At 56.8% G+C, this 14,489-nt stretch overlaps 1 protein-coding gene across 1 annotated transcript; it reads left to right on the top strand.

Annotated features, from left to right (window-relative positions):
* Window positions 1-2,989: 2,989 nt before the first annotated feature.
* On the top strand, window positions 2,990-14,167 carry Arfgap1 (ADP ribosylation factor GTPase activating protein 1). The gene is given in 14 exon segments (XM_023704295.1): window positions 2,990-3,050; window positions 3,474-3,583; window positions 3,867-4,038; window positions 4,508-4,608; window positions 5,341-5,427; window positions 5,931-6,027; window positions 8,510-8,566; window positions 9,510-9,542; window positions 10,598-10,627; window positions 11,315-11,371; window positions 12,000-12,022; window positions 12,024-12,057; window positions 12,767-12,837; window positions 13,362-14,167. Coding segments are annotated over 14 exon segments (1,269 nt in total). The 5' UTR covers window position 2,990; the 3' UTR covers window positions 13,699-14,167.
* The last annotated feature ends 322 nt before the right edge of the window (window positions 14,168-14,489 follow it).

The raw sequence follows: 14,489 nt of genomic DNA, 5'->3' as shown, positions 1-14,489 counted from the left end.
CGGGTCGGGCGTCGCCCGCTAGTTGGTCCCGCCAGCGCGCCCTTCCCCAGCGCTGGCTGGCCAGACGCGGCCGCCCCGCCCCGCGACCCCCGGGATCCCCGCGGCTTGCGCCCCTGCGGAGGAAAGCGCCGCCAGCCTCGCGAGGCCGGCCTGCTTCCTCGTTTTCCTTTTCGCCCTTTGGCGTGGGCGATTGTTTTGGGGAGGGAAGGGAAGATACAAAGACGATGCTTTTAACACTTTTTTCAGTTTACCTGTCCAAGCTGAGAAATAATTCCGTGTATTTATCTTGGACTTTGATGCCAGCCACGTGTGGTTAATGATAGCCGCCCAGTGGGGTCCTCCCCGTTCATCCAGGGCGTAAGGTATCTCTGAGGTTTGTTAGGCATCCGTTTCTGGGGCCATAACCCTTTCGAAGTAAAAGATAATCTGTTCTTTAAGAGCATGAACATATTCTTAGACATGGGTTCTTTGAGCACCTCCGGCAGTTCTTGAGAAAGACAGTATTTCTCTGTTCCTTGTTGTAGCCCTAGGCTAAGCAAATGCCCTGAAATGTCGCTAGATATCAGAGGTTGAGCATGCCCGAGCTTAAAAAGCAAATGCTAGGGTTGGCGAGATGGTCCAGCGGACCAAGCGCCTGCTTAGGCAAGTGCGGGGATCTGGGTTCGATCCCCGGCACCACATGCCCTGCCCTTCTCGTCCCCGAGCACCTGGGCCAACCTCCAAGACCCAGGGTGGTGGCACACAGCTGTAATCCCAGCTCAGAGGAGGCTGAAAACAGGAGAAGCTGCATGGTGAGACTTTACCAAAACATTAAAAAAAAAAAAAAAAAAGCAAGTGCTTTTTTGGTCTTGACAAGTGGCTTAGTGAACAGTACTTATGCCCTTGAGCATAGGAGGTGTTTGTTTTCGTGTTATGAAACTTAACATTTCAGCTAACTCGGGGCCCTTAGGGTTAGTCACGCAGGAGAGGTGAGCCGAGGCTTTTCCTTCAGTGCTTTTCTCTTTCCAGTAATTCAGTGAGTATTTCATGCACTTAGAAATTCAGAGTCGATCAACCAGTTCTTGACTGACTTTGCGCCTGTTATGTTGACCGAGTTGTGGACACCTGAGGGCAAGCGCAGTGCCACGGATGGGCAGAGTGAGAGCTGCCCCGGTCTCTGTCTGCTGTGCCCCATCAGAGGCCCTATGGTGGCTGCTCTAAAGAGAATGTGTTCCGTGGGCTTTGTGAGACTCAAACGTCTTGTGGTGTCGGCGTGTTTCTCCTGTTTTCAGCCGAGGCGCTATGTGTAGGTAGGTGCTTAGTGTGATGACAGTGTCCCGACTGAATGAGTCAGTCCAGGTCCGACTGCTGTGGGCAGGAATAAGCTCAGGCGTCCGCCTCGACCTGTGGCTTCAGGGCCCAGTCCCAGCACAAAGAATCGTGGAGCAGAAAGGAGCCTAGGGTGAGCTTCAGCTTGTGTTTCACACAAGCACAGAAAGCAAATGTTTACTAATCTTAAATACCTTAATAATGGACCCTAGTGAATGTTAAGACGTAGGGACGTACAGATGCAGAAGGTTTGGGGTGTGGAGAATTGACATTCACCTCAGTGAATGCTTTGGTTTTGTAGACTTGAGATTGAAAATGGCTGGGCATGATGCAGCGCCCAGGGTTCGATCCTGGGGCGCCCTGAGACAGCAGTTGAGACTGGGCATGGAGGCATGTGTCTATAATCTCAGCTCTTTGGGAGAGGCTGAACACAGATGGATCGCCGCAAGTCCAATCTATGTAGTGAGACCCTATACTAAAATACAATACGATAAAATAAAATGGCTGGGCATGGTGGTGCGTGGCTGTCATCCTGGCACTCTGGGAGACAGAGGCAGGAGGATCACAAATTCAAGGGTAGCCTGAGCACCTTAATCCTCAGTACTGTGATGAGGGTGATACTGATAACACAGGACACAGGGTCTGCTGATTTTTCTTTTTGTGCTGGGCATCTGATTTTTCTTTTCAATTGCACGTCACAGTAAGCTCCACCTAAGTGCGTGGGGAAGCCAGTGTGGGCATTTGTCTTCAGTGCAGCAGCAGAGTGGCAAGGAGAGCACACAGGGCAGCTGTGTGCGACTTCCGTCCTGTGCGGAGTGCTGTGCGTGCGCTGTGACTCCGACAGAGCAGCACACAGGTCCACCCAAGAGAGAGATGCGCCCTGGAGAGGTGACCCCACAGCAGGGTCAGCAGGACAGCAGTGCCCTGGCGCCCAGGCCCTACCTGCAGCCTAGGCCTGGCGCTGCCAGCCCTCGTAGAACTCCTGTCTGATGCTGCTGCTGTCCTCTTCCTGGTTGTGTTAAATTGGTCCCAGGTGAAGCTGAGCTTTGTTACAGCTTCTAGTTCTGTAAAGAAATAGCTTTCTCTTCAGCTTGAGCCTTGTTGCTGATGCCCCCACCAGCATCCCTGTGAGTCTAGTGGTCAGTGGGCCATCATCCCTGCCCTGCAGTGGCCTCAGCGTCTGTCACCTCTGTCCCTCAGGATGATCTCAGCAAGGACCTACCTGCAGATGCTCCAGCAGGCTGGCCTCTTCACACCATCAGTTAGGAATGCCTCTTTGCCCCGCCTGGCTGACTGGGGGCCCACCCTCTGTCATATTTCCCTTTCATACAGAGTCATGTTTAGCAGCCAGTTTGTGTACGTTTTGTAAAGAACTTGCTGTGAGACAGACTTTTTGTGACCCATGGAGTCTCAGTGGTCCTCTGTACTGTGAGGCGTGGATGCCACCAGTCATGTCTTGGCTTCCCTGAGCACTGCCCTGGTGTGGCCTGGGGGCACTGCCCCCAGTGGGGAAGAGGCACACAGTGAGTGGGCCGAGGCGCTGGTTATAGCAGTATCACACTGTGCCCTACCGTGCCCTCCAGCGGCTCCCCCAGAGGCCTTGCAGTGGTTTTGAGCTGTCTGTTTACCTATAAAACAGTGTGCTTGTACACCTAAGGGTTTGTTTCATCCTCTGCAGCATTATGGCCAGCCCAAGGACCAGGAAAGTTCTCAAAGAAGTCCGAGTACAAGATGAGAACAACGTGAGTGTACACCTCAGGGTGTGTGCGCAGTCCCGTGACCCCGGCTGCCTACTGCATGGCTGTGTGCGGCTCCTTAGAGTGCCCTGGGAGCTTGCTGTGCAGGCACAGGAGGCAGAGCCCCTGCAGGGGCAGCATCTCACTCGGCCCTGCCTCGGTGCTCAGGCTGCACCTAGGGTCTGCTTCACTTTCTTGGGAAGGTTTTACAGCAAGGGCTGTTCCTCTTCATGCCGGTTTCCAGGCTTCACTCAGACCCTCTTCCCTTGGCTGCCCGGGCAGCCCAGCTCTGCTTATGGTGCTAGCTCTCTCCCTCAGGCCTTGCGTGTGCCTCTCACCCTTCCTCTACACCCTTCTGGGGACACTCTCGGGCCTTTGGGATCTGGCTCTGCCCCATCCCCTGGTGAGTCGTTTGTGGTCCCTTTGCAGGTTTGTTTTGAGTGTGGTGCGTTCAACCCTCAGTGGGTCAGCGTGACCTATGGCATCTGGATCTGTCTGGAGTGCTCTGGGAAACACCGTGGGCTTGGGGTGCATCTCAGGTCAGTGTCTGCTGCTTGGCCCATGGAGCCTCCGTCTAAGCCCAGTGGGCGCCCATCGCCAAAGTGCTGTCTGGCCAGGGCTTCTCCCCACCCTTTGGGCAGTTCCCCCTCCATAGCGGCTGTGGCCGCCCTTTGAGCTGCCGGCTGCCCAGCTCCTGGTAGCAGCCTCTTCCGGCTTCCATCTCACTGCAGGAAGCACTGTGTCTGGTTCACAGTGCTGCCTGGGGAGGGGGGCTCCTCGATGTGCCTGGCGCTCACTAACGGACGTGCCTCTGGTTCCTAGCTTCGTGCGCTCTGTTACAATGGACAAGTGGAAGGACGTCGAGCTCGAGAAGATGAAGGCAGGTGGGAATGCCAAGTTCCGCGAGTTCTTGGAGTCGCAGGAGGATTATGACCCGTGCTGGTCCCTGCAGGACAAGTACAGCAGCAAAGCCGCAGCACTCTTTAGGGACAAGGTAACACAGACCCACTTGCTCGGGCTGGTTTTCAGGCTGGGCCACATGTCCACAGCGGCTGGAACACAGCTTCGGTGGCACTGAGAGTGAAGTTTCTTTCATCAGTTGAGACTGCGTAGTTCAGGTATAAACAAAGACGTGTGACCCTTGCCTCACCCAGAGCAAGCTCTTCTTCCTGCCCAAAGAGGGACCAGGTGCCCCGTGATTCCTGGAAGAGAGAAACTGCTTAGAAGGGCTCTCATTCACTGTGGCCGCAGGGCCCCTTCAGGTTGGCGGGCCTGTTGTTTGGGGCCGGATAAGTGCAGCGCCGTGCACTTGCAGTTTGAGCTGCACTGATTCCGAGCTTGCCCACACTGTCACTCATCACAGCAGCATGAGGCCCGGGGAGCTGCCTGCAGGGCCCTGCATGTGAGCTTGAGTGCCGCCAGGGGACAGTGTGCGCCCTGATGGTCTCCTGTCCTCTTGTCAGGTGGCCGCTGTGGCTGAAGGCCGAGAATGGTCTCTGGAGTCATCGCCTGCCCAGAGCTGGACCCCACCTCAGCCCAAGATTCTGGCGTCCACAGCCCACCGGTAGTCACTCCTGCTGGCCAGGCCCAGCGCTGTTCCCACTAGCCCCTGGTTTGAGCTGTAGCTTAGGACCCTGCGGGAGCTCTCTCCCCTCCTGTGATGGAAATGACTCCAACTGAGCTGTTCCTGAAGCCAGCTTTAAAAACTTGAAATAGTGCGCGGTTTTAGAGCAAGTCACCTGGTGAATTTCTCCCTACTTGGGCAGGCTTGGCACATCTCCTTCCCAGTGTGTCGCATGACCATAGGAATGGTAGCAGGCTGGGGACATGGATCGTTGCCCAGCGCCCTTCGGCCCCCACAATGGCTGCATCGCAGGTCCCTCTGGAGGGACTGGCTTGTGTGGAGGTGGGAGGAGGGAGCGGGGCCACTGGAGCTCTCTGTGCACCCTGGGATCCAGCGTGATGTTGCCTCCCTGCCGGACCACCAGGAGGCCCTCACATTGCTGCGGCTTCAGCTTGTCTGCTGACTCGAGCCCTCCCCACTGTCGCGGCTAGCCTGTGACATTGCCTGCTGCTAGTCAGACCGTTGTGGCGGGCCTTCCTGTGGCTTCAGTAGTGGAGCCCAAGGGTCCTGTGGGGCAGAGCTGGAGCCCAGCCTGGCCCCGGTGCCTTCCAGGTTAATGGGAAGGGCCTTCTCCCTCAGACACCTGATTCCAGTTGGTGTCGCCAGCCACCTACTGAGTTGTAGCCTGACCCCTCCTGGTGCTGGCTGTGCTGACCTGTGACTCTATTTTAGGCCCTCTGGCCAGCCACAGAATGTGACCACCTCTGCTGACAAGGCTTTCGAAGACTGGCTGAATGATGACCTTAGCTCCTACCAAGGGTAAGGCCTAGGGAGCAGGCAACGCCGCAGGCATCTGGGGGAGGCTTAGCCGGCGAGGACAGGCCTGCGGCCTTCTGGGGGCTGTGCAGGGTCAGCGCGCGCACACGCACATGCTCGTACCTGCGCAGGGCCCACGCAGCCCACCCTGGCCAGCTAGGTTTGAATTGGGAGTCTTGCGTGTAGAGAAAACGTAACACTTAAAGAAAAAAATGAAGTGTTTTCTTTATGTGTCTCCCTAACCCATGAATGAATTTTGATCCCTAGAGCCATCTGATTAGCTCATTTTGATGCTTCCAGAAATCTGGTTATGAGGTTTTGGGGCTTTCTGGGGGCCCTTAGGCAGCATGACAGGCAGGACTTGGTAGCATACATGCTCCACATCCTCATGGTTCCTGTGTAAGGTCTGGGAGCAGCACCTCCTGGGCGGGGGAAGCAGTGCCTGAGCTGCGTAGGAATGGTGAGATTCAGGCGGTGGCTTCTGCCTGCATGTCCTTCCCTCTCAGGGCCCAGGAGAACCGCTATGTGGGGTTTGGGAACACGGTGCCACCTCAGAAGAGAGAAGATGACTTCCTTAACAACGCCATGTCATCCCTGTACTCGGTAGGACTCCAGGCCCTGTAGGGCGCCCCCTCCAGCAGATTGGCCTGGGCCTAGCCAGTGTGGACAGCCCCCTGTGGCCTGCTCCAAAGGGTGGTTGGAGGCGCCTTTCCCTGTCCTCCTTTTTAGAAGGTGGAATTTCCTTCTAAAAATGTTTTAAATTATTTAGATCCCAAGTGTATTACAAAGTACACATTTTGAATTTAGGCGCATTCCTTCAAAGAGCTGAAGGTTTGTGGAACCCAGCAGCCTAGTGGCACTGCCTGCTACGGGCCCAGCCTCCCTGGGTGCCCGTGTCCCTTGAGTGAACCCCGGAGGTGAGGCTCTGGTGCATACATGGGCTAGGATGTGGGACAGGCCCGGTATCCTCTTGGTGACGGCATGCAGCTTCATGGTGTCTGCCTATCCAGGGCCACTCCTTGTCTAGGGACCTGGATATTCGAGGTCAGGTGTTCTGGACCTGACATCCAGGCCAGCTGTTGGTTATAGAAGTACATTTTGCAAACCATTCTTTTTCTCTTACATGATTTTAAAAAAACTTTTATGTCAAAGCTGAAGGTATAGCTCTGTGGCCCAAGTGCCTGCCTGGCAAGTGCAAGGTTCTGAGTTCAATTCCTGGTACAAAAAAAAAAAAAAAAATTATACATATATATGTATATACATATATATGTATGTATGTATATGTGTATGTGTGTCAAAATTTCCTTTTAGGTTTTTTTGGGCTGGCTCAGACAGTCTTTTTTTTTTTTTTTCCTTTTTGCAGCACCAGAGATCGAACTCAGGACCTTGCGCTTGCCAGGCAAGCACTTATTCCACTGAGCTATCTCCCTGGCCCCTCAGGCAGTCTCAAGGGCAGGTCTGGTAAGGCATGTGGAACTGGGGATTGAACCATGGTTCCCTGCGCCTGACTGAGTTTGTCCAAGCAGGCCCTTAAACTACTGAGCTAACCCGCAAGACACCAAAATTTCCTTTTGTTGAAATTCACATGTCTTTAAAAACATTTTATTAGCATGTTTGTAGTACAGAATGGCCAGTCTCAAGGCCAGGAAGATGGCTCAGTGGAATAAACACTTTCCTGGCAAACATGAGGGCCTGAGTTCAATCCCCGGTTCCACACACACACAAAAAAGAATGGCCACCCCCATGGTGGGGAATGGCATGTGGGCATGACACATCCCTGCTTTTCATGCCCTCCTGCTCCTGGGCGCCCCCCATCACTTCCGGCTCTTGGCTCCCTTCTCATCTGCAGAAAAGTTGTTTCCATTTTGTGTTCAGTTCCTTTGTGTTCTTCCCACCTCCTTTTCCTCTCTTACCTCCCCTGGTCAGTCGTTTGCCTTCCCAGTTCAAAAAGACCTCCCCACTCCCATCATCTTTGTTTTGATCTTTAATTATATTGTGTTTCTTATGTAAGAGAACCCTTTTTTTTTGGTATGTTGTATGGGGTCTCACCACGCAGCTTGGACTTGTTGTGATCCTCCTGTTTTTAGCCTCCACTGCGCTGGGAATACAGGTGTGTGTTACCATGCCTGCTCTTCGTGGCCGTCTCATTGCACCTGGGGACAGGGCCAGGGGCCCCTGGTGCAGCCTGTGCGGGGGATCGAATTCTGGTCCCTTCAACTGCCTAAGCAGTTGCACTGAGCGAACTTGCCAGCCTGAAACCAATTTTTAATACTGTTTTTTTCTTTCATTTTTTGTTTTTTGCCATGAACTGTGTCATACGCTATGATCCCAGCCACATGGGAGGCTGAGGCAAGACAATTGCAAGTTTGAGGCCACCCAAACTTGGGAGGACTGTATCTTTTTTTTTTTTTTTTTTTGTACCAGGGATCAAAATCAGACAGGTACTTAACCCACTGAGCCGTCTCCCCGGCTAAGACCCTATCTTTTTGAAAAAAGGGTTAATATTTTTGTTTTTTAAGTTATAAGCCAGGTGTGGTGGCACAAACCTGTAATTCCAGCACAGGGAGATTGCTGTGAGTTTAAGGCCAGCCTAAACTACATAGTAAGACTATCTCAAAAAGACCCCAAAACATGGAAAGGGATTGGAGGCTACTGGGGACATGGCTGAGTGGAAAACACTCCTGGGCCCAACCCTTAGTTCTCCTGACTCAGTAAACACGTGAGCGAGTGGAATTGCCTTCGCAAGGCTTAGCAGCAAGCCTCGGGCTGCCGTGGAGGCGTGATCCTACTCACCCCACTGTCTGCTCCTCGGAGGTGGCAGGGAGGCAGAGGAGAGAAGAGGTCTGGGACTTGGCAGGCTGCCCTGCGACGCTGCCGGTGTCCATGTGACAGGCAGCCCTGCACATGCTGAGCCCTGGGCCAGTGAGGCGGAGGTGGTGGGGCGGCAGCCTCCCTAGCAGCAGGAACTGCAGTGGTGTTCGCGGTGCCCCCTTGGCATGCTCTCTGGCGGCCAAGGTGGGCAGAGCACCATGCCTGTGGCATCTGGGCACAGCCAGACCTGCTTCTGCCTCTGTTGCCTCCTCAGGGCTGGAGCAGCTTCACCACCGGAGCGAGCAAGTTTGCCTCTGCAGCTAAGGAAGGCGTAAGTACCTCCCAGTGCGTGCCGGCTGGGGCCGCTGGAGACAGGTACCGATGGGTCCTTCCCAAGGCCTTGGAAAGCACAGAGCAACCCAGGGGTTCTTGCTGTGCTTACAGATGTCTCTAGGGTTACCTCCCTGCAGAGGTTGACCTGTCCTTTCCCCGATGGATCCCACCCCTCTGCCCTCACCTGTGGGGTCGGTTGAGAGTGCCTCTGGATCTTCAGTGTCCTGATGGAGTGGGCGGGGTTTGCTTTGCTTGAAGAAAAGGAGGACATGGGGCTGGTGGGCATAGATGATAGTGTATGTGAAGAGTGTGTGCCAGCAGTGGCCTGACAAGCAGCAGAGAGCAGGAGGCAGGCTACCCCACATAGCACCCACAGAGGGGCCCTGGAGGAGGGCGTGTGCGCTGGGCCGTGAGACCCTAGTGCAGGGGCGGGCAGTGAGTTGTAGCCCGCTGCAGGCCACTGGGCAGCTCTTGGTTTCCCTGTGCTGCAGTGGCCCTGCTAGAACCTCTGTTCTAGGTCCCGGTGTCCCCAGGTACGTGTCACAGGCCTTGCTGTCTCCTTGTAGCAAATGGAGTGTGGGCAGACACAGGCCTCAGTGTGCTGGGCACCGAGCTGCCACCGCGTGGGCCAGAGCAGGGCTAGGCTGCTGGGAAGGCCCACTGAGGACAGTGCAGAGGCAGCTGCCGGGCCTGGCCACTAGTGTGAGGATGGAGCCGGCTTTGTGATTCCCCGGCCCCAGCAGTGCCTGGAGCAGGTGTTTGTGCTAAACCAGGCCCAGCCAGAGCTCCAGGCACCTTGGAGCTGTCACCAGGTCAGCGCTGGCAGTGTGTGTGGCCTTTGGAGAGGGTGCTGGGGCTGAACCTGTCCCGGTCGTATGCAAGTGGGGCTTTGGGGGTCACCATTAAGATTATTGATTAAAGTGCTCTGTTTTTCCTTTTAGGCTACAAAGTTTGGATCCCAAGCAAGTCAAAAGGTAAAAAAGAGAAGCTTTTCCCCCTCCCTGGTTCCAGGGATTGTGCATAGGGCCTTCACACTGAGCCATGTCCCCAGTGTGAACAGTGGCTTTTCTGTTTTAATTTGAGGCAGTGTCTTAGTTTGCCCAGTGGGGTTGCACTTGCGGTCCTGCTGCCCCAGCCTCCCAGAATGCTGGGCTATAGATGTGCAGTGGCACACTCAGCAGTAGGAGCTGTTTCCCGGTGTGTCCTGAAACTACAGGGGCACCATGCCTGCCTGGCAAGCACAAAGTCCTGAATTTGATTCCTGGTACCAAAAAGAAAAATAAACCCTCATGAGTTTGTGATGTCACATGCAGCGTCAGATGCTTCCCAGGCTGCTTGCGGGGACCTGAGGGTCCCAGTGCACAGGCCCTTGCTCTCGTTCATGTGTCTGTGACCACCCATTGTCCTCCCTGGAGGAGGCTGGCCCTGGGTAGGGCCTTTCTGTTTCCAGGAAGCCAGTGTAGAGGGAGGCTGCCCCGGTCTGTGGCTGCCAGCCGCAGGAGTTGACCTCAGCTGTTCTCCCAGGTGGCACAATCTTCTGGATGTGAGAGCAGTCTGTGGTCTTCATGTTCCTTTTTCCTCAAAACCTGGTGTGCCCCATCATTGCCAGGGGAATGCGAGATGGGCCAGGGCTCTGCCGTGCTGTGGGTAGCTTTTTAGGGCTTGCGCTCCTGCCCCAAACAAGGGCAGCTCACACGCGACCTCTTCCCCCCGCAAGGCAGCACTTGCTGTCTGTCCCCTGGGCTCTCCTGCCTCTGAGGGCCCTTCTGGCCCTGCACACCCCTAGCCGCCCACCCTGGGGACACTTCCCTGGCTTGTCTCAGAGCCTCTGTCAGTCTGAGTCACTCTCACCAATGTGCAGTGGGTAAGTTTGGAGCAGGTTGGCCCGAGGCCTGGTGACGCCCACTTGCCAAGCCGTTAGCACAAGTTGCACCAAGAGGTGCGTTCATGGATGTTTCCTGGTTGCTAAACGCTGCTCCTATACCTTGCTCTCTCCCTGCTAACCCACGTCTGTGCTGTCCGGGTCAAGTTTTGGGGTTACAAGCAGCAGCCAGAGCCGGTAACGCCCCGCATCCGCTGGTGCATGCTGCCCGCCCGCCTGCCCACGCACCTGCCATCTGCAAGCTGCGTCCACACCATCTCCGCCTGCAGCTTCTCCTGAGACCCAGAGGCCAGGGCCTGCCGATGGGGCAGTGGCCAGAGCGGGCCCTGGGCAGTGGGCTGCTTGGTTTAGTTATTCAGACAGCCCAGAATTTCACCGTGCTGGGCGTTGTCCATCTTGTGTGGTGGAATTCGTCCCCCTAAAGTCTTCCTCTGTGCTTTGCCTGTCCTTGAGGACATACGCATTCCGGGTCCCTTGTGGCCTTGTGGCTGTCTCCCCAGCCCCTCCGTGTCCTCTCTGCCCTGGCATTTGGGGCACTTCCCTCCTGGTGGGAGTCTGCCTGTTCAGGGATACAAGAGAGGCTCCTGCAGCCAGTGGGGGTCACTGTTGATCCTGCCTGCTGCCCTTGTTCTGTGACTGAGGCCGGATGGCTTGGTGGCCAAGCCAGGGGGAGGCTGCTCTCCATGCCACCGGCCCCTGCTTTGCGAGGCCCCTCTTCCTGCTGTCATCTGTTGCTGTTCTGTGACCCATGACCTGTTGCCCTGTGCACCCATGTCCCACTGCCTCCCTGTAACGGTGAAGCTTGTGCAGCCGCATGCCCTGGCGCATTGCTGCCCTGGCCTCACACAGCACCCCTCCCAACAGGCTGCAGAGTTGGGCCACAGCCTGAGCGAGAACGTCCTCAAGCCTGCGCAGGAGAAGGTATGGGCAGCATCAGTGACTGAGAGACACTGTGACGCTGGGCCCTGGTTTCTGCGGGAGCAGATGTGGGCCAGGGCCTTGAGCCACTCTGCACCCCCCAGCGAGCAAGGCCGGCTCCCCCTGCTCCCCTGCCAGGCTCCCTCCTGCCATCTCCTGGCTCACCGTCAGCCTGTGGCTGTCCCCTGCACAAAGGACATTGCTGGCCCCACCCAGGAGCCCTGTGCAGGCAGGAGACACTTTGAGGAAGGAAGGACAGGCTGGCATTGAGTAGGGTCTCGGTGTCGAAGCCCGTGCTGGGGTTGCAGGTTGTTACTGTTTGTGGCCCTGGGCATCGAACCCAGGGCCTTCACACTGAGCTCCATCCCCAGACCTTTTTATTTTATATTTTGAGACAGGGTCTAGTTAAATTACTAAGTTGCCCAATCTGCACTCCAAATTAATATCCTTCTCCCTCCACCTCCCAGAGTGCTGGGATTATAGTCACGTGCTACTAAGCCAGGCCTGCTGTGGATGCCCTTTGGGACTCTGCGCAAGGAGCCTCTTGCAGGTGTTTCGGGGCACCTCACGCCTGAGTCCCCTGTGCTCCTCTGAAGCTTTCATCCCGACAGTACCCTTTCACTCTGCGCAGGGGAAGGAGGGAAGGATTTTTGAGGGTGTCCAGTGGGGTCTCTCACTTGGCGTCCAAGGTAGGGCAGACCCCGCCACTGTGCGGCTGCAGCCAGAGCCGGTCTCCATATCCCAGCCCTGTGGTGGGTGCTGGCCAGAGGTGGCCAGGGGCTGGGTCTCATGTGGGCCCCAGTCTGCCGACTCGGTGGCTGCTGTCCTCTGGTTGTCTGAGGGCTCAAGGAATATGGAAACGGCTCGACTGCAGACTTGTCGGCTGCTCGCTCACCTGTCGCCCCTGCTTTCCTTTCTCTCTCGCTGCCTGTGGGCCTCCCCGAGGTAAGTGCTGGTGCCGGTCTCTGCAGGGAGCCTGCTGAGGTGTGTGTGGTGTCTGTGATGTTGCCTGCAGGTGGCATCCTGGGTGGGGACAGTGTTGGCACCTTCTGCCCACTGTTGTAAAGACAAAGCCTTTGCTGGCCAGCAGCGTCCACTGACAGTGTGAGCCCACAAATACAGCCTTGTAACCTCAGGCAGGGCTGTCCCCACCCCGCAGCAGATAATGAGCTCTGTAGGGTGAACTGGGGAAAGGGCAGCGCTTTCACAGCAGTGGGTGCCACACGCATCGCCGAGCACCGCAGCTGTGCTGTGTGTGTGCCTGTGTCTCGCACTCCTCCCTCCTCTGGGGTGAGTGTCACCCCGGTCTCAGCAGGATTGTGTGATTGTGTTGGGGTTGAAGGCAGAGGCCATGCGGGAGCTGGCCCTGCCCAGCCTCTTGTCTCCCTCCAGGTCCAGGGAGCTGGCAGTAAGGGATGGCGGGACGTCACCACCTTCTTCTCTGGGAAAACAGAAGAGCCCTCGGACAGGTATATGTGCCCCCCTCCCCCCCAGGGCCCTGTGTCCCCCACCCTGACCCCAGAGGCCATTGTGTCTCTAGCCCAGCTTCCCTAGCCCACTGGCCTGCCTTCGCATGGGTGTCCCGCTCAGTGCCTCTCTGCCGGGGGCACAGCCTGTCAGCTTCCCTACCCCAGGCCCCCAAGGCCCCCTGCTCAGGCTGCAGCCTCCTTTCCTCAGATGCTGTTTCGTGACTGACAGCCGCTGGTGGCAGGGGTCTGAGTCCTCTGCAGCAAGCCCCAAGGTGCCCTGGGTCCTCTGCAGAATGAGAGAGCCCACTCCCACCCGGTGGCTGTGGCCCCAGGAGTGGCTAGGAAGTGCCACCCGTCTAGGTTCAAGGGCCATGAGGCTGCAGGGGGCAGAGGCCACCCTTTGGGGTGGCGTTCCAAGAGTGGTTCTCCATGCACCTGCAACCCGAGCATGCTGGACCCTGGGGACAGTGCCCTCATGAGTGTGTAGCTGGTGACATCTAGTAAGTGTCTCTCTCTCTAAAAAGATCGTTCGAGAGCCAGAGCTACCAGAATAGCGGCAGGGATAACTTCCAGAACAATACCATCGACCAGAGCTTCTGGGAGACCTTTGGGAATGCCGAGCCCTCCAAGGCCAAGTCCCCGAGCAGCGACAGCTGGACCTGCGCAGATGCCTCGACGGGGAGGAGAAGCTCGGACAGCTGGGATGTGTGGGGCTCAGGCTCCGCGTCCAACAACAAGAATAGCAACAGCGATGGCTGGGAGAGCTGGGAGGCCGCCGGCGGGGAGGGCAGGGTCAAGGCCCCCAAGAAGGCTGCTCCATCCACCGCTGTCGACGAGGGCTGGGACAACCAGAACTGGTAGTGCCCGTTGTGTCTGGCCCACCCCTGCGGGGTGGCTGTTGTGTTTGCACTCTGCCCGCATCCATTCCTCCTTCATTTGACCCAAGCAAGAGAAGGGACTGCAGCACTAGGGCCTGTTGACTTGGGTTAAGCGCCTGCTGCATGGGGGTTCTGAACACAGGAGCAGGGTCCCCAGCGGCCCTCTTGACTCAGTTCTTGGGATGGGCTGCTGGAGTCTGCTGCCACTAGAGGCGACTGGGCCCAGGGCCCTTGGCAGCGCCACACGTCGGTTTCTGTTGAAATGGGTTTTAATCTTCAAGTGTCCAGCTAGCTGGGTCTCTTCTTTTTCAAGATGCCTGCAGTCTTAAAGGTGGAAATACTGGAAGCCGTACCAGAGCTCACACTGCCCTTGCACCCCTTCGCCCGGCTCAGCCTGTGGTCTGTGCTGTGAAACTCGCTGCCACGCGCGCTGGCTCTCCAGGCCCCATCTGGCCCTCCCGTGCTGGTGCAGGGCCTGAGGGGGAGGGTAGACATGAGGGCAGGGGGCTCCCTGGCCACTTGGGGGGCCCAGGTTGGTCTCCCTGGAGCTGCCCCCTAGGTGGACACCTAGCAGCTTGGGCCAGCAGTGGACAGGCCTGGCAGCTGTGACCCACGTGAAGCACATGGGCTCCCCAGACTGGGACACTAGCATCCTGTGGGGGGCTGTGATGGCAGCACCTTGGTATGACTGCCCTTCCACCAGGGCCCAGTGGTCACGCTACTGCGTCACAGCTGGAGGGTGTGGTGGGCCCCCTCCTGCAGCCACCCCTGTGT

This window comes from Octodon degus, unplaced genomic scaffold (assembly GCF_000260255.1).
Source record: "Octodon degus isolate 3935 unplaced genomic scaffold, OctDeg1.0 scaffold00194, whole genome shotgun sequence".
NCBI lineage: Eukaryota > Metazoa > Chordata > Mammalia > Rodentia > Octodontidae > Octodon > Octodon degus.
The sequence above is the reverse complement of the archived record's forward strand: the minus strand, read 5'-3'. Positions and strand labels throughout refer to the sequence as shown.